The following is a 23534-nucleotide window of genomic DNA, read 5'->3' as shown; positions in this document are numbered from 1 at the left end:
TTGACTGTTTTTATATAGGTTTTAGTGGCTTACTCTACTGTCAGAAGTACATAGAATATAAAAACATGTTAATGTCATCATGTATAAAGGCTTTGCTTACTAGAGGGTGTGCTCGTTTGTTCGTATAATGTTGGGATAGCAGCTTTGCTGAAGTATTGTCGCCCCTGTCAGACATGCCTTGAATCCAGTGTTTTAATCATTGCTCTGAGCCCGTCTTTCTCGACCGTCTGTAGCGGGACCATGTCCTTGCAGAGGTGGATCGTTATTGCGTTCGTAATGTCGTGACGTAGCCTCTCCCAGCTGTTAACAGACTGTCGTGCTAGCGGGCTAGCTAGCGAGCTGTACCCAGCATGCCGTTCGGCAGTGTAATTTTGTGAATGTACAATTATTAGTGTTACAAATTGTTTATTTGTTAAACTGTTGTGTCGTGGTGTTTTGCCCTGTTAAAGAGTGTTAGTTGTGGGTTATTAATTGTTGTGTTATAACCATGATTAGAGGTCCCTCTCAATACAGTTAAGACAACTAGCTCCGACCGTAGTGGCCTTAGCGGCGAACAATATATTTAGCTGCCTGTTGAAGAGTTACAGCAGTTGTTTCGGCTAATGCGGTATGTGAAAAATTCATATCATACGGGAAATTAAAACCAGTATTGAACCGGTATACCGCCCAGCACTACCAAAAGATATTACTGACCGGTTTATAGCCTTATTTGCTCGTCCGTTCATCAGGTAGTTCCTGAATGTAATTACAGTTTTTCCAATTAGTTTTCTCTGTTCATATATCTGATCCTCATTCACGGGCATCTCATGAAGTGATTGCTTCTCAGGCCAGTTTAAAAGAACATTCTAGTTTTCATTCGCTGTGTGTTATCCTAAAATCATTGGGAGATTGTTGTAGGTTATTTAGAGACTAACCAAGCGACCAACCTTCAGAGTGCTGCAGTTCCCATAAACTGTACGTCAGTGCTAACATTTTACTACTACGTACCTCCTCCTAGTACAATTGTCAGGTAAGAGAAGTCCAGAGTTGTGTCGTATGGTCTCTGTGAACATGTCTGTAGCACACCTCAAGCTTCTCTTGGACCTTCCATCTGTGTCTGCCGGAGCCCATGAACAGACTCTGCGTCATCGTTACCCAGAGCTGGATGATATCATTGCTTGACTTTCAGTGGGTCACCGCTCTCCAGTCTTCGGGCTCATGTGGGGTTCCTAATGAAGAACAATGGGTTAGACATCAAATACTTCAAGTTAAAGGACAGGGGTGTGAGTCATGTAGAGTCGAGACTCCGAGTGAGAGCTCACTGTGTCATTGGCTGGAGAAAGGCATTGGGCTATTCTTTTCATTTCCTGCATTGTCCTGTGTGTCTGTGGGGGTTGGCTATCTTTTGGGCTAATCCTGTTGTCATTGTTAGCCAGTCCCGATTGTACCTTAGGGCTAGGCGATGGCCTATATCCTCCTATTGTCTGATGTCTCCATTAGTCACCATCCCAGAAGTGTGGGATCATGGTGAGTAATGCAGGTACCTCACGTAATCTGTAAAATACAGGCTATCCCCTCTACACATGAATGCACTCAATTAGCTCAACAGATGGAATCCCTCCTCTAAAGATATCTGCTTTAACTGGGTTTGTCAACCATCTTGCTAATAACTGAAACTTGGCAGGGTACATTTGAATTTTTCAATCGGTACCAAATTGTGTACATCTAAAAAAAAAAGAAAAAAAGAACCTTTTGCAAATGCATCATTAATTAATTAGATTTCTTCCTGCCATTCATTCATTCAAGAACCTTTTAAAATGTATTTAATTCATTATTATGTAGGAATATCTAATAAAGAAGGCTTAAATTCTTAAAAGCATTTTGTTCCCACTTGCAGTACTTGATGGTACTCTGTTTCATATTCGGCCATAACTGGATCCTGCACTACCAGTAGAGCCAGAAGTTGGGTGTCAAGAGCGATGTCCTGTCCCAGTTCCACACTAGCTTCTGCTCCCCTTGCCTCTATTCCACAATGTATTTCTTCACAAATATTATTTTCTTATGAAGAAAAGAAGATAGTATAAATTCTATCTTTATCCCTTTAAGGGGGACATTTTTCTCTGCATTTGACCCATCCCTGTATATAGGGAGCAGTGGGCTGCCAATGACAGGCGCCCGGGGAAAAAAGTGTGTGTGTGTGTGTGTGTGTGTGTGTGTGTGTGTGTGTGTGTGTGTGTGTGTGTGTGTCGTTCTGAGACTAAATAAAATGAATGCTTTATGCCAATAAAAGTCCCCAGATTTATTTTGTCAGCAATGAAATGCCTTTTAACGCATAACAATTCAGCTATGTCAATTTCAGTTCAATTTATTTTGTACAGCGACAAATCACAAATTTGCCTCAATTTGCCTTTGGCTTTACAATCCGTACACATACGACATCCTCTGTCATATGGGGGATCCTCTATCAGGATGAAGTGTGATAGATGTCATGTGTACAGAATGAACAACATTACAGAGTTACAACACGTTCAATGCATATGGCAGAAATTATTCATATGAGTATCAGGAAACCACAGTTACTTAAATGTTGATGAAATAATTGCTGTATCTCTGTTGGATTTTGTAAGTTACGAGTTCAATTGTTTCCCCTTAAACTGAACAGAGTACTCTAACATTTCTTTATGACTTTCAAGAGGAAAGAAAGCTGCCATGGCCAGATTGCGGCAGTGCTGCTGAGTCATTGGGGTGTTCATCTTGACAGATGGTGCAGTGATGAGTGATGCTCAAGCCCTCCCTCCCCCACACGGCTCAGCTCTATACATGCCGTATATATATGTATGTGTATATGTGTATGTGTGTATGTATGTATGTATGTGTATATATATATATATATATATATATATATAATTGTGCAATATTTTTTTTTTTTTTTTTTTTTTTTTTGCCGTACTCTGAAAATGGGTGCTGACCAGCCAGTGTACCCGTTGAGAAGTGTTACATTATTTTGGGTTCATTATGAAAGTATGGCGGGCCGCCAGAGTCTGGGTAATTAATATGCATCAATGAAAAGTGTCAATTTGTACATTTAGTCAGTGTTTGCCGCTATTAGGTTATGCACATTACTGTCCTCATCAGTGGACATGGATCCTGAGGGCATGTGCACATCACTGCAGATCAATAGTCTGCACAGCAGGCCAGAACTATATATGCACACTTCCTCTGCACTGCTGTAGAATGACACAGTGCTGGAACCTCAAGGTCATCCATATCCAGAGAAAACTGTCTGATTATGAAACAACACCAATATACAAAAGACACATTAACAAATTGGAATGGAAATTATCCATTCACAGAACATCAAACCAAAAATCTTTAGTGACACTTAAGACGGGGCCTAAGAACGATGATGTCGGTCAGTTTTCGTCACTGATATCCTTTAGGGTTTAGATGCCCCCTCTAGATAAAGATAAGAATGAGCTTTCAGTAAATGCTTTTCATGCTCCAAAAGATCTAATGTGTGTCCTACCTTGGCTGGGGATCAAACCACAATACTTTTAGAAACTGTCAAGTACTTTGACATCAGATGTTTGCTCAGATAGTTCCTTAGTGATATCGTCACTGCTTTGGTTCAGACTTGGCTTATTATTGACATTGCCTTATTTTACTTAATAATAAAGCGTTTTGTAAATTGGGTACTTTTTCGATATCATCAGAACTAACCCGGTACAAAGTAATATCAAAACTCCTCCAGTCAAACAATACCTGCAATCGATACTTTTTTGTGCCAAGCACCGCAGGTGTTTTATTTAATGCAACGTGCGATGAGCTCACTCCTTCAGAAGCTACAACCCATACAGCCGGGACTACCTGTCTGCACACGGGAGTCGGTGGCTAACACCCAGCAAACGGCGCTAATATCTGTAATAGTGCTGACAAAGCTAACAGTTTAAAACCTGAGGGGGGGACTGGAGAGCATGGTCCGACCATCGTGGGTGGAGGTGTTTATCAGCGGTAACCGCTGAGAAACAAAATGCACTCGACATGTTTTTTTTTTTTAGACCTCAAGGAAATGCCCAATGTGTTTTGGTGAGAAACACTGAATTTAGTTTGTTTACAAGAAAAACCCCACAGGGCCTCTGTAAAGTTAGCAGTGGGTGTTCATTGTCCCCACGGATGTGGTTTTGGTGGACCAATGGCCTTTTCTTAACACCGCCCTTAAACCCAGCTTGAACAAAGTATATTGCCTTGAGATTTTCTAAACACAATCGTGGCCGTCAGAGGATAAAAAATGGGGTTAAATGTTTTTTAAAATCTTTCTAAGCAGTAAGTGTCTCAGGACCGCAAACTTGTCTGTGTTGTTTGTTCAAAGCCTCACTTCTATTGTGGCTTGCAATACGCATAGCAGCAGGCTAATTAAATGCCACATAACGTGCCATGGCAATGATGGGAATCTTTTGTTCAGCTGCTTGTAAAGGATGTCAGACTTGTTCTGAAGTCATGCGGTTTGGCTTATTTTGTCTGACACGCTTTTTTATGGACAATCTTCTTTGTCGGGGGGGGGGGGGGGTGCTGTGACAGCGCCAGAATAAGGATTGGTGTGTAGACGTCCTGTGTTTGTCCTGAGCTGGTTACGAGTGAATGCAGGAAGGTATGCTGTAAACCAAGTCACAGCGTTGTCTGTGCGCAGGAGGGAGGCTTCCTGTGTTTGAGCTGCTACAAGTAACACAAGGACGGACATGCTCTGTCACTCAGTCTGCTTTTTAGGAGCCAGTGTTGTGCATCTGTCAGACAGTGGGTTTCCTCACGTTCACATTATGTGATTATTTTACCTCATTTTGTGGTGTTTGTTGAAAGTAGCCCAGCTGTACTTGGTCCTAAATGGCCTTTAAAGAGCATTGTTTTGAGCACTACACAGGGCAGTCTTTATCCTGTTACGGTCCAAATCTAAGGCAAGGCAAGGCAAGTTTATTTGTATAGCACATTTCAACAACAAGGTAATTCAAAGTGCTTCACATAAAACCATTAAAAGCATCAAAACATAAGGCAAAAGAAAAGGAGATTTAAAAACAATTAAGAACATTCATTAAAACATTAAAAAACAGTACAAGAAATAAAATGCAGTAGTAAAATGCAGAAATGCAGGAAATTGATTAATATATGAATTGAATGTGGTTCAATTAAAGGCAGCAGCAAACAGAAAAGTCTTCAATCTTGATTTAAATGAGCTGAGGGTCTCAGCAGACCTGCAGCTTTCTGGGACTTTGTTCCAGATATGTGGAGCAGACAAACTGAACGCTGCTTCTCCATGTTTAGTTCTGACTCTGGGAACAGAAAGTAGACCGGTCCCAGACGACCTGAGGGGTCGGGATGGTTCATAAGGTAGCAGCAGATCAGAGATGTATTTTGGCCCTAAACCATTCAGTGCTTTGTAAACCAACAGCAGGATTTTAAAGTCAATTCTTTGTTGGACAGGAAGCCAGTGCAAAGACCTCAGAACTGGAGTGATGTGGTCCACCCTCCTGGTCTTAGTGAGGACTCGAGCTGCAGCGTTCTGAATCAGCTGCAGCTTTCTGACGGACTTTTTACAGAGACCTGTAAACACACCGTTACAGTAGTCCAGTCTGCTGAAGATAAATGCGTGGACAAGTTTTTCCAAATCCTGTTAAGACATAAGTCCTCTAATCCTTGATATATTCTTCAGGTGATAGTAGGCTGATTTTGTAATTGTCTTGATATGGCTGTTCAGGTTGAGGCCTGAATCCATAACTACACCTAGATTTCTGGCTTGGTTTGTGGGTTTTAACATCAGTGACTGAAGCTGAGCGGTGATTTTCAATTGTTCGTCCTTGGTACCGAAAACAATTACTTCTGTTTTATCTTTGTTTAATTGAAGAAAATTCTGGCACATCCAGTTGTTGATTTGTTCAATGCAGTTACCCAGCCCTTGTATGGGATTATAGTCCCCTGGTGACATAGTTATGTAGATTTGTGTATCGTCTGCATAATTATGATAACACACTTTGTTGTTTTTCATAATCTGAGCTAGTGGAAGCATGTAGATGTTGAACAGAAGAGGCCCCAGTATTGAACCTTGGGGAACACCACATGTCATTTTAGTCAGCTCCGATGTGTAATGAGCCACAGACACAAAGTATTCTCGGCCCTTCAAGTAGGATTCAAACCAGTTAAGTGCTGTGCCAGAGAGTCCCACCCAGATTTTTAGTCTTTCTAGGAGTATGGCATGGTCGACCGTGTCGAATGCAGCACTGAGATCTAGTAAGACTAAGACTGAACTTCTGCCATTGTCTATGTTTAAGTGGATGTCGTTGAAAACCTTAACAAGAGCAGTTTCAGTGCTGTGGTGCTGTCGAAAGCCTGACTGGAAAACATCAAAGCAGTTATTTACGGTCAAGAAGTCGGTCAGCTGTTGGAAAACCGCTTTTTCAATTATTTTACTCAAAAATGGGAGGTTTGATATTGGCCTATAACTTTTCATCGTTGCGGAGTCTAAACTAACCGTCTTTAGGAGCGGTTTAATAACTGCAGTTTTTAGGGCTTGTGGGAAGACACCTGAGAGAAGGGATGTGTTTACAATTTGTAAAAGATCAGTGGTCATGCAGTTTGAAATATTTTTGAAAAAGTGTGTTGGTAGAATATCCAAGCAGCAGGAGGATGACTTCAGATGTTGTATAATGTCTTCTAGGCTTCTACGGTCAATTGAATGAAATTGTGTCATGATATTTGAATGGATGTTATTCAGAGATCGGGACAACACATATCCTGTGGTTGATGTGGAGGCACTGACTGCTTGTCTAATTTTCTTAATTTTGTCAGTAAAAAAGGAGGCAAATTGATTGCATGCCCAGGTGGATTGGAGTTCAGCAGCTACCGACACTGGAGGGTTTCTTAGCCTGTCGACGGTAGCAAATAAGGCGCGTGTGTTGTTCTTGTTTGTGGTTATGATGTCAGAGAAGAATGACTGCCTTGCATTTCTAAGTTCCAAATTATATTTGCGAAGTCTCTCTTTATAGATGTCACAGTGAACCTGGAGATTCGTTTTTCGCCACCTGCGCTCAGCTTTCCGACACTCTCGTTTCTCCATTTTGACCAGCGTAGCATTTCTCCAAGGAGATCTTTGCTTACCCGAGACAACCTTCACTTTAGTGGGTGCAATAGCATCAATAATATTTTTAACTTTAAAATTTAAGCCATCTACAAGCTCATTGACTGAGAGGCAAGAGAGGGCTGGTGTGGAGGAGAACTTCTGAATAAATAGTTCACTGGTGTTTTCAGAGATGTAACGCTTTGTCACAACCTTGGTTTGGACATTTGTGTGCAAGGAGATTGCACTCTCAAAGAAAACACAGAAATGATCAGAGAGTGCAACATCAGTCACAGCAACCTTGGAAATGTTTACACCTTTGGTGATGATTAGGTCCAGAGTGTACCCCCTGTTGTGGGTGGGTCCTGTCACATGCTGAGTCAGATCATAGTTATCAAGGACACCACATAGTTCTATAGACTCTCTGTCCTGGGGATTATCAACATGGATATTAAAATCACCAACAATAACAACACAGTCAAAATCAATACAGATTACAGACAGCAGTTCAGTAAACTCATCAAAGAAGGTTGCACAGTATTTAGGCGGTCTGTAAATGTTTAGGACTAAAGCTTGAGTGGAATTCAGAGCCACATATTCAAAAGAACTAAAATGACCAAAGGACATCTGCTTGCATTGAAGAGAATCATTAAATAAAATAGCAACTCCACCTCCTTTCTTATGCGCTCTTGTTTCGCTCATGAAACTGAAGTTGGGAGGTGTTGATTCAATAAGAACAGCTGCACTGTTATCTTGATTTAACCAAGTTTCAGTTAAAAACAAAATGTCCAGTTTGTGCCGAACAATAAAGTCATTGATTAAAAATGTTTTTCCTGACAGAGACCTGACATTTAACCGTGACAATACTCGAGTGTGGCGTTTCTTTCCCCCAGCATGTACAATAAAACCAAACTGTAAACCTGATCTGACGAAAGTAACTTTTCTTTGGAAAAACAAAAGTGTTTCTACAGTTTGTAGTTTTAAGAATTTATTTTAACTTGTCCTTGGTTGGTTTCACTTGATTGGGCTAATCGGCAGAAAAGTGTTTTTTTGGGGCTGGTTTGCATGATTGACATTTGTCTCAGCCCATCACACTCCACCGTTGGGATTTCTTCCCTGTCCCACCTGAGCCACACCCAGGATTCCCCCCATGGACCAAATTGGAATGCTCTGGCTCTCGGGCTACCGTAATGCGTCTCATCAGCAAGCTATGAATGACTACAGCAATGTCTCTCCGAACATGAACATGATTCTGTTTTTTGTGTTTTTTAGGAGCCCTTTGAGGATGGCTTTGCCAACGGGGATGAGCTCACCCCGCCCGAGGAGGCTGCTGCTAAGGAAGCAGTCGACTCCAAAGGAGTGGTCAAGTTTGGCTGGGTTAAGGGGGTGCTGGTGAGTCACTTTCAGAATGCAATGAATTTTTTCAAACCCCGCTTTCCTTTGTTGTCAGTAAATCTTTTATTTTTCAACATATCGAGACTTACCAACAGTCCAAAGATGTCCTGTTATACTCTGAGGTATTAGCTACAGTAAGACCAGTGTGGGATGGCCAAACGGAGTTGCAGAATATTTTCACTAAAAACGCTACAAAGCTGAAACTACAGTAAATGTTGCGGCTTGCCTGCTGAAAGAGAAATAGCTTCACTGTTTGAATAGCTTCACTGTTTGTCCACTTTAATAGTTCCAGTTGAACTCAATTAAGTGGATCAAAGGTGAAACGTGTGTCACTCTATCATCATAACTGTGCAAGTAGACGACACTGTGTTGATGATTTTGGGTTATGAGTGTGAATGACTTGTAGCTCAGATGGTGGTCGGTCGGTGGTTAAACCACTGAGGAAGGTACAAAGACTGAGATGTGGTTCACCATGAGGTCTGTTTGACACGGGTTTCATTTTATTGAAAGTACAGTCAGCAGTCTGGATATTATCATCCTGCTTTATTTTGACTGAAGAAGTACTTCCTTCCTCTCTAACACAAACCTCACACTCATGTCTCTTGGTTTATAAAGGCTTTTATTAAGGACTGGGCTGTTTTGAACACAGTCCCTGTTGTAGTTTAGCTCAGAAGTTATTTTGTTTCCATTCCTTTTTATGATTTCATTTTGATGAGTTTGGTTCTAACAAGAAAAAGTGCCGGGCCTTAGGTCAGGAGAATAAAGTCATAACTCAACAAGAGAAAAGTCGTAGAAATAAAGTTGTACTTCTTTGGATCGGCAATCAAGAGCTCAACAGGCACATTCAGCCACTTGAGAAGTCAAATAGGATGCAAACACACACACACACACAAGGTGGTGCATTGCATCAGTATCGGTGCAGCTTTCCTCTAAACTGTGGTAGGGAACTAAGAACGGAGTAAAAAAAGCTTCATTGAGACAAATCTCTATACTCTCCAGCAGTCCTCTCCTCTGTTTGCTGTTAAAAGCTGTTTGCTTTTTCCACAACGACCTTACGAGACATCTCTGTGGTGAATTAGTTGTGTGGAGACACTTTGTCACTCTTCCCCTCACAATGTATGTTGAAATCGTGTTGCATTTAAAGTTATTGTCAATATGAAATAACGGTGGGATCCTTCATTAGTAGAAACCCAGCCGTTGCCATCTCCTCATGCACTCACAGTAACCCCCCCCTCTGCAGGTCCGCTGCATGCTGAACATCTGGGGTGTGATGCTCTTCATCCGCATGTCCTGGATCGTGGGTCAGTCTGGAATTGGTAAGCAGAGATCTCTCACCTGTTTAGAATCCTCCAGCCCTCTATTGTGAGTTAGTTTTTTGGACTTGGGAAGTTGTGTGTGTGCGCAACCTGCCTATGGCTGAAGGCGTGAGAACAGCGACAAAGGACTGGACGTTTTGTTACTTCCCCTATTACTGCCTTTGCATCATTTTCAAAAGTCACGCAAACAGCCAATATCATATTAACGGTTATGTAATCTTGAACCTAAGTTAACTAAAACATTCATAAAGGTTGTTCATTGTAATAAAAGCAGTGTTTGAATCTGTAGACACATTTTCATGTTTTGAAATGAAAGAATGCTGTTGAAAGTATGTACATTACAATATCTCAGTGGTGTATAAAGTACCCAAGAGCCATACTTGAGTAAAAGTAAAGATACCTTACTGGAAAATGACAAGTAAAAGTCACCTATTAGAATACTACTTGAGTAAAAGTCTTAAAGTATCTGATATTTATTGTACTTAAGTATCAAAAGTAATTTTCTGATATTAAATTTGTTAAGGCCACAACTTCTCGACACAGGGAGAAATCCCCCCCCCCCCCCCCTTGCAGCCATGCTGTCTCTATCGCCTCCAAAACACAACAGCAGGTTAAAGTAAAAATCAAATGGATTTATTATCCAAGAAGCATAAAAACAGATACAAACAGTTACAAACCGAATCACACAATTATTAACAAAACAAACCTATATATAAAATCAAATGTGAGATCCAATCCGAGCCACCCAGAAGGCTGGTCTGCCTCCTCGGTGGCCAGCAGAAGATCTGAAAACCCCCCAGAGCTTCAAACCCGTTGTCCCCTCAAGTTGCATTCCTCAGCTCATTGATCAGCTCACTGATTGGCTGAAGTCCAACAAGACCCACCTGGGCCTATGCCCCATTGTCCTAAACTTCACACCTCTCCCTGCCACTTTCACACCACCCCCACTCCAGCACATTCCTCAAACACCATCTCACAGACACTTAATGCATGAAATAAAACTTAAAACCCTCACAAATGTACTTAAGTATTGAAAGTAAAAGTACAAGTAAATGCTGTTAATAAAAAAGCAAAGGGTCAGAATGTTGAGAATGATGAAGTTTATTCTTTTCAGTGCTGTGGCACCATGACCAAGGACATGGAGCTGTGTTGAAAATAATTGGGTTGGCTGTGATCCATCCAGGAGCAACAATGTTCAACATAATATATTGTACATAAGTATACTTTTGCATCTACTATGAACTTATCATCATAATTCTCCGAAAAGCAATATGACACTATGAAGGAGTTGTAACAGTGCGTTTATAAGTCTGCTCATTAGACTACAGCAGCGGTTCCCAAACTTTTTAGGCCGCGCACCCCCTTCTACATCCCGACCGGGTTCGCGCACACCCCCCCCCCCCCTTAATAAAAAATTAAAAAAAAGAAGCACCAGAGCCTTTTAAGCCTTTATAGCCGCATAATAATCGGACCAATGAGAGAACAGTTTGCTCGCGCGTGGCATTTGTTTACAAGATTTAGTCCGCTGTTAAATGTTGCAGTGTGAACACAAACCGAACAAAGGAGCAACTGCAACAAAGCAAACGAACTGAAGGTGTGAAAACGCCCTGAAACACTGCAACAACGTTTCAATAACTTTCAGTGACACAAGGCGTCACTTTTAAAGAGCAGTCAGGATGCGAGCACACACGCACAGGCTCAGAGGCAGATTATCACATTTAATTTACAATTAATGACCGACTAATGAAGCCAGGATGTCTTCGGACAAAGCATCGATGCGGCGCGACAGTCTTGTTGGACACCGGGATCACGTCCAACTGTTTTGCTTCTTTCTCCCCAATCATACATTCCACCATCTCTCTGGCAGCTGGCAAGCTCACGTCTTCGGCGATTGTGTGCGGTAGCCCCTTTCTCGCTATTCTGTAACCAGATATGAAGCCCGTAGTGCGTCATTTATAGACCCAACACATGAATGAGACTCCAGTTGTTTTTGGCTGTTTTGTAACTCCTCCAATGGAGTGGTCTCGTGTGACGTCACAGTTTAGCTGTCGGCCATGTTGGAGTACACACAAAGCCACTGGCATGCACGGCTGAGTCGCATAACCTATCGGTGGTGAACTTTTGTGCTGTCTTTGGTTGTGGCAGCAGAGCTGATAGAGACAAGAAATCATTCTTTCGTTTGCCAGCGGTCATTACACATCAAGGAAATGACACGAAGGAGCTATCCAAGCGACGTCGCCAGAAATGGCTGTCACGCATCTCTCGAGATATAAAGGAATGGAATTTGGCGTACACTAGAGTATGTGCGGATCACTTTATAAGTGGTCAGTGATTTTATATACAAATTCGTTTGTGAACAGTATTTAATAAAGGAAATATAAATTAAACTTGGACATGAGAAGGTTACCGAAGCTTCATCGGCCCGTGACAGCAGTCGGTACCAGAGACCGTCGAGCGTGTACAACAGGCGAAACACAGAGATGCAGCCTCAGCATTGCTTGATACGAGTTTAACGTCAGATCATATATATATATATGTATATGTATATATATATGTATATATATATATATATGTGTGGGGGGGATGAAGTTAGGGGTTAGTTTAAAGTTAATTCCTACACACACGCACACAATGACGTGCACGTACAATGTAAACAAACACACGTGTCTGTTTGCGCTGAGTAAACATTGAATATTGCTAAATATCTGACCAGATCTGTATATATTTACTCTTCCAATGACGAGATGAGAATTCTCGACGACCGTTGCTTTGACGTCTCGGACCCATCCACTGACAAACTGATTATAAGCGTCGAGCCCTTTGTAGCACTCCAGCTCGTCTTTCGTGTAAGGACTGGGGGTGTTCACGAGATACGTGTAGATGTTGGCGTAGTTTACCGATGGAAGATAAGTAGGATCGGCACTGAAACCATCTGCACTCATCGTATAGGGATCCAAGTTACCAATAACCTTCAATTTGGCCAGGTAGCGAACCTTTGATGCACTATCCAGTGATTCAAAGTATTGTATTTTCGCCGCACTTCCTTGTTTACGCGCCGCCATGTAGGATCTGTATGTACTCCAACATGGCCGACCGACCTCGTAACTAAGGAGATCGTGACGTCGGTGAGACCACTCCATTTCGATATAAACAATGTAAGGTGCTTTTGACTTGCACTGGCATGCTTGGTGTTCAGGTGGCGACGTAAATAAGAGCTTCAGACTGTTAGCCAGAACCTCACTGCACACCACGCACTGTGGCTTTGGGGAATCTGCGTTGCCAATCCAAGTGAAGCCCAGACACACATACTTTTCATCATATTTCCTCTTTTTTTCCCAGTCTGATGCTCACTCTCGTTTCCTCTTTTTTCACCTTGACTCCGCGATGGGCCGATGTGCTCCCGATTTGTCTGTGCTATCCCTTCCTCCTTTTCGGTCTCCTCCGTCTCATCTTCCTCTGACTCTGGCTCGATTTCTTCTCCCGGTCTCTCCCCAACGCACCTCTCCGTTCCCCTCGCCTCCGATTCCTCTCTCTCTCTCTGTCCCTCTCCTCTTTTATGACCGATAGCTTCAGATGTCCCACCTGACAGTTTTTAAATTAAAATTACATTTTTTTTTATATTTAATATTATTACACCATCAGACCGCCATTACACTTTTCCTCTCGCGCACCCCCTAGAGGCAGCTCGCGCACCCCCAGGGGTGCACGCACCCCACTTTGGGAATCCCTGGACTAGAGGATGTAGAGGGCCAATGCATAATATTATGTTCAGCAAAACATATCCACTTGATGCATCAGGTCAGTGCTTAGAGAAAGGACACCTGCCTTGTAAACTCCTATGGCCTGATTTGAACACAATAGACAAAGGTTTTGCTCAAGCTGAATCTGCAATTGGGCGACTGCTACATCATAACTCCATCTGATCATCCACAACATGACTCAAATATCAAAACATGATCAATACTAAAGCAGCACCCAAAGTAACAACCCAACCATTACTGGAAACTGAAAAATGTCCTGTTCATCTTCAGAAGGCAATTCTATTAGAATGTAACTTCTTTACATTCTATTAGAATGTAAAGAAGTTACATTGTATTAGAATGTAACTTCTTTACATTCTAATAGAATATAACTTCTTTACATTCTATTAGAATGTAAAGAAGCTACAGTGTGTAGAATGATTCTGTTGAAGTTATTCCTTTTTAAAATGTTTTAGACGAGTCACTAATCACTTTAAAAGAGTGATTATAGCTGATTTAACTTACAGACATGAGATTGATATTCTCATGTCACTCTCTTCATACAATGATATAAATTCATCCCCGTTTTATTGATGTCTTATGAAAAGTTACTCCTCATTTTTCGTGCGTTTTTCCTGCAAACGTCCAGCAACATGAGTCTGTTTTGGCTTGTTACATGCATTCTGTCTTTTCAAAATAAACTTCCATCTTCACAGGAAACAACTCAGGTTTAGGCGATGAAACTACTTAGTTAGGTTTAGGAAAAGATCGTGGTTTGCGTTAAAATATCTACGGAAGTGGCGTTGCTTAAGTGCGGAAGTCACGTCACAAATAAATCAACATTGGCTTCTCGTTTCACACACGGCACAAACTGCGGCCTCCTGGAGGAAACACAGTGTTAGTTTGACCCATCCACCTCTCCTCATCCCACCCGTCCTGAGTGGAATGCTACTCATGTTGTCGCTCGCTAGCTTATAGCATGTAGCATCCTGTCATCACTGGGAATCACAACACCGCGGCTTTGAGAGCACTTGTTTGCAATTGTGCATTGACGTGATTAACCAATGATTTAACTTGCTGCTAGGACCACTGGTTCACCAAACCTGCTTGCTTGCAGTCTGTGTTCCACCACAGTCCCTGACGCTGCTCTCATGATTCATTTTGTTTCTAAAGATAGATTTGATTTTGTAGCGAGTAACGAAGGTTTCAGGGGAATGTATCGGAGTCAAAGTATCAGTTTTCTTTGCAAAATGTAGTGAAGTAAAAGTAAAGGTCAACAGAAATATGAATAGTAAAGTAAAGTACAGATATCCAAAAAAAACACTTAACTATAGTAACGAAGTATTTCTACTTCATTACTATACACCACTGCAATATCTATATAGCTATACTATCTGCATGGCCAGAAGTGAGAAAATATGTTTGTTATTTGGGTCCAATCAATCCATGACTCTCCCTGTGTTAAGGCAACAGAGAGAGTAATGGATTGATTGGACCCAAATAACAAACATATTTTCTGAGTTCTTGAGGAAATCTTCTCTGTTTTCTTTATTCCTCATTGGAGGCATACGAGAAAAAGTTTTCTTTTGTAATTCAAGGTAACGCTGGTGATAGATATACAGCCGGTCCCTTCGGGGGGGAAGTTTTCCTTTTTCAACTCATTTTGATACTTCCCTTTTCACTGATGTCAACCCAGGCTACAGAGAATCATCATTCGGCGGGTCAGGAGCCCGTTTGATACACAGCCAGTGTTTTACTGGGATGGGACAAAGACTGCACGTAATTCAAATGTTGTCGTGCAGAAAATTTAGCGAGCCCGTATTTATTGACATTCTGCTGCTCGCTGGGTGGCCACTTCTGACCCCGTGTTCAACACTCCGTGTCAGTTATTTTCTCGCTTCACACACAACACAACTCCCAACTGTTCCTGAACCCCCCCCCCCCCCCCCCCCCCCCTTCCCAGCACTTGTTGTTAATTCTCTGCTTTGATGTGAAATATCACCACAAAGTGACACATGTGGCCAACTGCACTGCAGTAGCTCTCCTTCGTGGCCGGGCCGTTACTTTTCACGGAGCTCTGAGTTTTTGGAAGGCCGGCTAGAAAACTGTTAACAGTGTTGCACATTCTTTTCATTTAAGAGATTCATACAGGTCATTCCGTGTTTTTGTTTGTGTTTTTTCTCTACAGTTCTGTCCTGTTTGATCGTTGCCATGGCCACCGTAGTGACAACCATCACCGGCCTCTCCACATCAGCCATCGCCACCAACGGATTTGTACGAGGAGGTACGCATCGCTTTCTGTAGAATGATCACCAAGGTAGAAAACACCAGTGACCAGGTGTGGTTTCAACCAGCACGGGTAGCTGTCAGTCATCCATCACAGTGTAGCATTGTCTGTGCAGCTGAAAGACGGGTTAAAACTCTCCCAGTCGTCTCAGTAAAGGAGTTTCCAGTGAATGGATATCAGCACATTTCTCATTCACTGAATCACACAAATTAGGCTCGCAAAATGTTTTAATTTGTTAAATCGGATTCCTTCTCGTTTTGCAAAATATTTGACCCTCAACACTGATTGGTTGCAGCGAGGCCTCATGGGATAGGGCCAGTCATATGCTAATGAGGACTGTTTAAACTTTCATACACCTTTTTGATTCTGAGGAAGGCACACAACCAAAGACTGCATATAAGAAGTGGATGTAGTCACCCATTGGTTTGTGGACTGCTGTTTTGAAGCCTCGAGTTCAGCACTTTGGCCGCCACCATCTTGTTTTTGTTTTTTTAAAGCCAGAAGTGACCATATTTGGACAAGGGGGAGGAGCTGTGTAGGAGCTGAGGGAGATTAAAGCCTGGCGGGGTCGGGTTAGCTTAGCAAAAATGTTACCAGCTAACTCTAGCTAGCTAACAAGGTGCATCTGTTATTCACATTGACAGGCATGGTAATTGGGATGCTGAACTTCAAACTAACAGATTTACCGCCATGACAGCTGAGCACCTTTCATCCACGTGATGTGGCTGAAAACTAAAGAAAAAGCGAGCATGTGGACCTGGAGTCGGGATTGTTTGGGTCTGCTTCTCAAATGTATGAAGTCACTGGGGATCAGAGGACAGAACGTTCCTGGTGCTCAGGTGCTGGTGAGAACATGGAATGGGAATCCTAATCCTGGGATTGTGATTTGACTAACAGATCCATGTGTTTGAGGGTTATTGTAATTATTATTTTGTCCTCCAGCTTGACGATTGAGGTGGATAGTAGAATTACAAAGTAATCTACCAGCATTTTGCAACTTTCACTCATTTCACTGGCCAACCCGGTCGGTGCCTTGCTGGATGACGTCACTTTGCTTTGCAGCCAAAGTTGAGCCGAGTGCTTTAGCTTTGATGCAGTGGTCACATTGAAATGAAGAAGGGAGCTGTGTTACTTATACTGCATTATGCCAGCTCCTTTCAGGTCACACATATACAATGTGAGCACCTGATTTCAACTATCTTTCCTGCCATTATTATCACCTTGAGTGACCTCATTCTGATGTGAGGTTTGGTTTGCTGCTTACATTCTGCAGCCGTTAAGAGGGTTCACAGTAGAGGTGTCACAGTTCCGATCCTAAATCAAAAATTGATTGAACTGAGCTCTTGATTTTGACCCACGTCAAAAGCAGGATCGGCGACTCTCCCAGTATTATTTTTCGTCTTCTGTGTGTTCGGATATGTATACAACTTAAAGGGATAGTTTTGATTTGGTCCTGCCAATTGTGGTATACTCATTAGTAATGTCATTACATTATTTCATGATTGATGATGATGGGGGTCCTCTGATCAGAGATTTCTTACCCCTTGGTGACTGGTCAGACCTAATTGAGCTCAGTTTGTGCATGGGGACATCAAACTGATTATTCAACATCAGTGTACTACAGACAAGCGTCTACAACACAGTGCAGCTTTGCTTCTGAGTTTTCCATCCAGGCCTCTTGGTAACTCAAAGCTCTTTGTTGCGGGCGGGTAGCATGCCCGGTCAGACACGCTCTCCCAAACAGTTGATTGGCAGTGTGATATGTGATCCTCGAGCTAAAATAACCTTAAGCATGTGCTGCCTCGGAGACCTCCCAACTGTGGGCTTTGTGTGGTTGTGGTGTTCTTTAACACATCACTCGCTGAGAGGATAGTGCATAACTGGCTATTGATAATTGTGCAAATGGAAGTCTCTTGATGGCCCTTTTTGTCCCAGACAACAGACAAGTCTGAGGAGGGTGTGTAAGTCGATGAATTGGGCTCTAGCTCTGGTCATGTAACTCTCTGGGCCCTGATCTCAGAGGTGGGGTTGGGGGAGGCCTGTCATGATAATCACGTGATATAAATTCATGACCTTGATCATTTTTACGTTCTTGACGTATCATACGATAAATAATGACCTCCATCATTCTTACGTTACCGGCTTATTGGTTATATGGATATGGCCTCGATCATTTTGAGGTTATTGTTACATGGCACATTTTGCACACGCAGCCTTAGCCTATTTAGTTATAGTTTGGGTGTGTGGTTTAATTTTGTGTACGTGTTATTTATTTAGGATATTCTCATATTCTTTCCACATTCCGATTCCAATGTCTTGTGTGTTTAAGAATTAAAAGTTCATTGCTCTTTGGAACGATGAACTTGCATTGTCATGCTACTATATTATCATTATGTTAGTGGCATAAAATAGTCTTAACTGACAATAATATTGTTTGTTGCAATTATTTCTGGGACAATATATCATCCAACAAACGTAGTTATTGTGACAGGCCTATGTGGGGGGGCAGACTGGGGGACAGGCCGCTGACACTTATTCCCTAGTGCAATACTTCCTACAAACATAACATCTTACTGCATGCATTAACAATACAGTTTACAGTCAATCTACAATTTAATATAGCCAATACAATAATAGTAAATCTATATTATCTGCTTAATTCAATTTTGTTCCAGCTTTTCACAACGGTTTACTGCTACTAACGTCTTGTCCATTACCTTCTGTTTCCAGGTGGAGCATATTACTTGATTTCGAGGAGTCTTGGCCCAGAGTTTGGAGGTTCTATTGGTCTGATCTTTGCCTTTGCCAATGCAGTGGCTGTGGCCATGTATGTGGTGGGCTTTGCCGAAACTGTTGTGGAACTACTTGCCGTAAGTCTCTTTGTGCTTTTTTTCTGCTTTACTACTGAGGAGTAGGAAGGTGTTTTTGGACTAAAGGAAGGTTGTGGACAATCAGCAGGAATGATAAGAGCAAGCAAAATCTGTCTGTGTTCAAATGGTGACCTGACTATTGAAAGACGGACTCAAAAAGACCTAATCTGAGTAAGCTGAAAGGAACATGATCTTTTCTTATACAAGTTTGTTGTTGACATCTTACTGTTTCGCTGTCAATGTATAGGCAAATTGAATGTGAATGCTCCTTGAAGGTGTTTAAACTCTTCAAACAAATATTCCTGTTTTAAGCTTGAGGCTTGTGTCAAAATGTCCCATCATTGACTTTTTTCTAAACTATTGTATGAGTCCTAGAATCTGAAACGACTTCTAAACAAACTGTTTTTAAGCAACCGTTTTTGTGGCGTGAGGTCTTGGTCCTGATGGACCGCAGCCTCCTGACAGAGGGAAGGGACTCGCAGAGTTTGTGGCCATGGTGAGAGGGGTCGGCTTCAATATTTCTTGCCCGCTTCAGGGTCCAGGAGGCAAACAAGTCGTGGAGAGACGGCAGATTGCACCCAATCACCTTCTCAGCAGAGCGAATGATACGCTGCAGTCTGCCCTTGTCCTTGGCTGTGGCTGCAGCGTACCAGACGGAGATGGAGAGGATGGACTCAATTTATGTAACTATATAACAACTCCTTGTGTTGTCTCTCAGGGTGTAGATGCCCTGATGACAGATGACGTCAACGATGTCCGCATCATCGGCACCATCACGGTTATCCTTCTCCTGGGCATCTCCTTGGCAGGAATGGAATGGGAGGCCAAGGTACGAGCAGGGCATCCCATCTCTGATACACAGCAACACAACACAAACTGCCTAGAAGCTAGAAGTGCTCAAGTCTAAGCCTCTGATGAAAATTCCCAGAACAGGCTTTAAAAAACCCATTAGACTCAGACACACACACACAATGAATGATTCATACATTGGTTTAAAAGATCTGTTGTGACTAATGAATTGGGTCGATTTTCCTCCCTGCAGGCCCAAATATTCTTGCTCATTGTCCTCATCGCAGCCATATTCAACTACTTCATCGGAACTTTCATTCCTCTCAAGTCAAAGGAATCTATGGGCTTCCTCGGCTATGACGGTACGACCACACGCTGATTTCTCAAGTCATCTTCATTTAGGGCAGAATACACATCTGTACCACCTCATATCGAGGGCTGTCCTCCACCAAAGACATTCGTAGACGACTCACACTGTGTGCATTTTGTGGCCTCATCGCTTACCCACAAAGAAACACAAAAATACCACTTTAAATCTTTTGTGTACCACAGATGTGTTCGTGTTTCTTGTAAATAACTCATTGATCATTAAAAAAACAACTCAAGCTTTAATACTCGTGCTTGGCACCGTAGCGTGAGCTTCCGCAGACGGCGTGCGAGGTCCGAGCATATACTGAGGCGTTTGTACTCTAGCCATAAACCGACCTCTAAACAATTAGATTTGGCTGCAAAGTATTTACTCAGAAGTAGATTTTTAGACCTTGTTTCAAAAGCATCTAAAAGCGAATTGACCTTCTTTGTAAAGTCCCTATACATGTATACTTTTATCACCAAACTATTTGTGACAGTCACGTGATCGTGCACACCGAGTTACAAAAATTCAGAGGTGCACGACCAAGCGCTGTGACCTCTTGCAAAGACGTCAATTTCTGACGCTCGCTGGCTTCACTTCGTCAAGTATAAATTACGTATAAATCCGCTGAAGAGATCTTAGTCGACTAAGACCAAAACGACCGATGAATAGACGGAGAGGGGCCAGCCCTACTCATAACCCTGAGCACTGTTAGCATTAGGACTTCGTCAGCTTCCGTCTTGGTGTTTAAAACTCTTATTCCCCCATCAGGTACAATCATGTGGAAAACATGGGCCCTGACTTCCGAAAAGGAGAGACGTTCTTCTCAGTCTTCGCCATATTCTTTCCTGCTGCCACTGGTATTCTGGCTGGAGCCAACATTTCAGGAGACCTCGCTGTAAGCCGACTTTAATCATGAACAGACTCCTAAAGGGGCTTTAATCCTGATGTCATAGATTCGACTAAAGCTTTCAAACAAAGCAAACTCGTCGTCTGTGTAGATTCTGCTGCACGGCCGACTGAGTGGTGCTTTCATGGGGTAACGGTGATTGAGCTGGTGACCTTCAGTGTGGCAGTCAGAGGATCGATGACATCTCTTAAAAGCCCTTCACTGATAAGAATTAAAAGGTTTGTGATGGATGGATTGCTTGTTATCTTGAGTCTGAGTTGTGGTTGGTTGTTGCAGGACCCACAGCTGGCCATCCCCAGAGGAACCCTGCTGGCCATATTGATCACAGGAATAGTCTACCTGGGTGTTGCTGTTTCCACAGGTGCAGTGCTCTATGTGACATTCTGCATAGCTCTGTAGAACGGAATCACATTTCTTGACAAAGTTTTCACGAGTGTGCTCGTTTCACACCAGGCTCCTGCATTGTGAGAGACGCCACCGGGAACGCAAACGACACAGTCAGTGCTCAGTTCCTGACGAACTGCACCGACGCCGCCTGCAGATTCGGCTATGATTTCTCCTCGTGCAAGACCGTAACAGGCGGCTGCCGCTACGGACTGCAGAACGACTTCCAGGTACGAAGCAGCTCCATCACAAGATGAGGTTTGAAGGTTATTAGGAACCTTAAGGAACATTTGCTATCGAAATGCACTACTGTTTTTGTTCTGTTTGTTGAGTTTTTTCTTGTGTTGCAAATGGGCTACAACTGCATGCTGTTGTGCAACCCTGTGTTGCATAATGACAATAAATGATCCTTGAATTCTTTCAGAGACGGAGGTCGAAAAAATATCAAAAAGGGTTGGTTGTTGGGTGCAAAAGTCAGACCATTCAATTTTGCTTCAATCGTTTGTTCAGGTGATGAGCATGGTGTCTGGTTTCGGGCCAGTCATCACCGCTGGAATCTTCTCTGCCACTCTGTCCTCAGCGCTGGCCTCTTTAGTCAGTGCACCTAAAGTTTTTCAGGTAAGAACCGACCAAAAGGTATCTTAATGAATTACAGCAATATCCAGTGAGCAGTTTACTTATGGATTTGAACTGTAGTTACATTTGTAGTTTTTGATCAACTTCAACGATCATGTTACATGATGTTCCATTTCCACTAGGGCTGTGTGTTACAGTCCCTGTAACATTCAACATCACAGCACTGCGTTTTTGTGCAATCTGAGCCACCAATCTTTGCATGTCAACTATTCATCAAAAATCTATATTGCTTTTAAAACTCGATAAAGTCTTGCAACACGTAATATCGTGACACCCCTAATTTCCCACAGGCTCTATGTAAGGACAACATCTACCCCGGCCTGGGCATGTTCGCCAAAGGCTACGGCAAGAACAACGAGCCCCTCCGAGGCTACATCCTGACCTTCGGCATCGCTCTGGCCTTCATCCTCATCGGTACGGCTGCACACCGCTCAATCAATTTTTACATAAATTAAATGTAAAGTTTCCAATAATAAATTAATACAATTTTACTTTGCATTGCATGGACCAATAATTAGTAAAATGACATAGTTCTTTCCTGAAAACTTACTAAAGCAAAAGGCATGGTCCTCAGGACTCATCCTCTGGGGATAATGAATATCTACCAAATCTGACAAGTGTTTGGTGGTCTAACGAATGGAGTGACTTGTTACACTGTGTTGTTGATGCCAGCAGGGTAAACTGTCATTTTCCACTTGTTCTTGCTGACAGGACTAGAGGACATGACATTTGAGGTCTGGCCCACTCTAAGTTGACTGTTTTTACATTTTTTCCTTGCAGCGAAGTTGAACATAATTGCCCCCATCATCTCCAACTTCTTCTTGGCGTCCTATGCCTTGATCAACTTTTCTGTGTTCCACGCCTCACTGGCTAACTCACCAGGTAAGATAAAAATATAAATTCAAATCTAGATCCAGAAGTTAAGGCTACAGAGAAACTTATTATAAGAGACGTCCCTTGTTTGATTGTGGCTCATCAGCCACTATGACAGAGTGACGGGTCATATGGTGTTTAATTGGGGTTTCAGAAGGAATTACTTTGAGGCTCTCTACAGCTACAGGCCACGTCTAACTGCTCTAAAAGCTTAGAGCTACAAACACTTCCTATTATTTTAAGCACACTTGCACTGCAACCCTGAAATTATGTAGACACCAGCCAGAGAGCTGTGTTTAAACAGACTTTACCCTGCCAGCTTCCCCATACAAAGTCTGTGTGTGAATGAGCTGCTCATTGTCTAGAGAATTCACAGCAGGCGTGTAGATGGCATTTCTATCATGTGGCCATTTACCCGGAGACGCATCGTCAGACAAATTCAAGAAACGGCAGCAGACTCGGCTTGACGCTTAACTGGATCATTAGTTAAGACATTTTACTCAACAGACGTACCTGCTACTAGGCTGTGATAGCGTCTCCGGTTTTCGACTTTCTGGCCTTTAGTTACCTCAGAGGTCAGCAATGTGAAAACGCTTTAAGTGAACTTTGACACGCACATTTGGCCTGTTGACGAATGGCAAAGTTAAGCGCTAAAGATTGACATGGATTCACTCAGCGAGCCAGTCCAGTGATTGTGGTCCTTCCATTGAAATCAAGTGCTTTTGTTTCACAATCTAGTGGTTTATCGGCTGGGGGGAGCGGGACATTGCACTTTTGGGAATCAAAAGACAGAGTTATGCTACCTTGTCCACTTACTTGCTTGTTTCATAAATCAACCTTTTTCTATTTGATAGGTTTTAAATGGTTCCAAAATAAATGGTAATTCTTGATAGTACAAAAG

General features: G+C 42.5%; 1 protein-coding gene across 1 annotated transcript in view; it reads left to right on the top strand.

Annotated features, from left to right (window-relative positions):
- The window catches only part of slc12a2 (solute carrier family 12 member 2), a 68033-nt gene that overhangs the window by 17850 nt on the left and 26649 nt on the right, over positions 1-23534 (top strand). Inside the window, 13 exon segments of the mRNA XM_079290037.1 lie at positions 8354-8473; positions 9717-9792; positions 15721-15816; positions 18550-18689; positions 19408-19518; positions 19732-19840; positions 20602-20610; positions 20613-20728; positions 21017-21101; positions 21194-21354; positions 21635-21742; positions 22051-22174; positions 22541-22642. Of these exon segments, the coding sequence (XP_079146163.1) occupies positions 8354-8473; positions 9717-9792; positions 15721-15816; positions 18550-18689; positions 19408-19518; positions 19732-19840; positions 20602-20610; positions 20613-20728; positions 21017-21101; positions 21194-21354; positions 21635-21742; positions 22051-22174; positions 22541-22642 (1357 nt within the window).

This window comes from Melanostigma gelatinosum, assembly GCF_949748355.1.
Source record: "Melanostigma gelatinosum genome assembly, chromosome: 18".
NCBI classification, from domain to species: Eukaryota; Metazoa; Chordata; class Actinopteri; order Perciformes; family Zoarcidae; genus Melanostigma; species Melanostigma gelatinosum.
The sequence above is the reverse complement of the archived record's forward strand: the minus strand, read 5'-3'. Positions and strand labels throughout refer to the sequence as shown.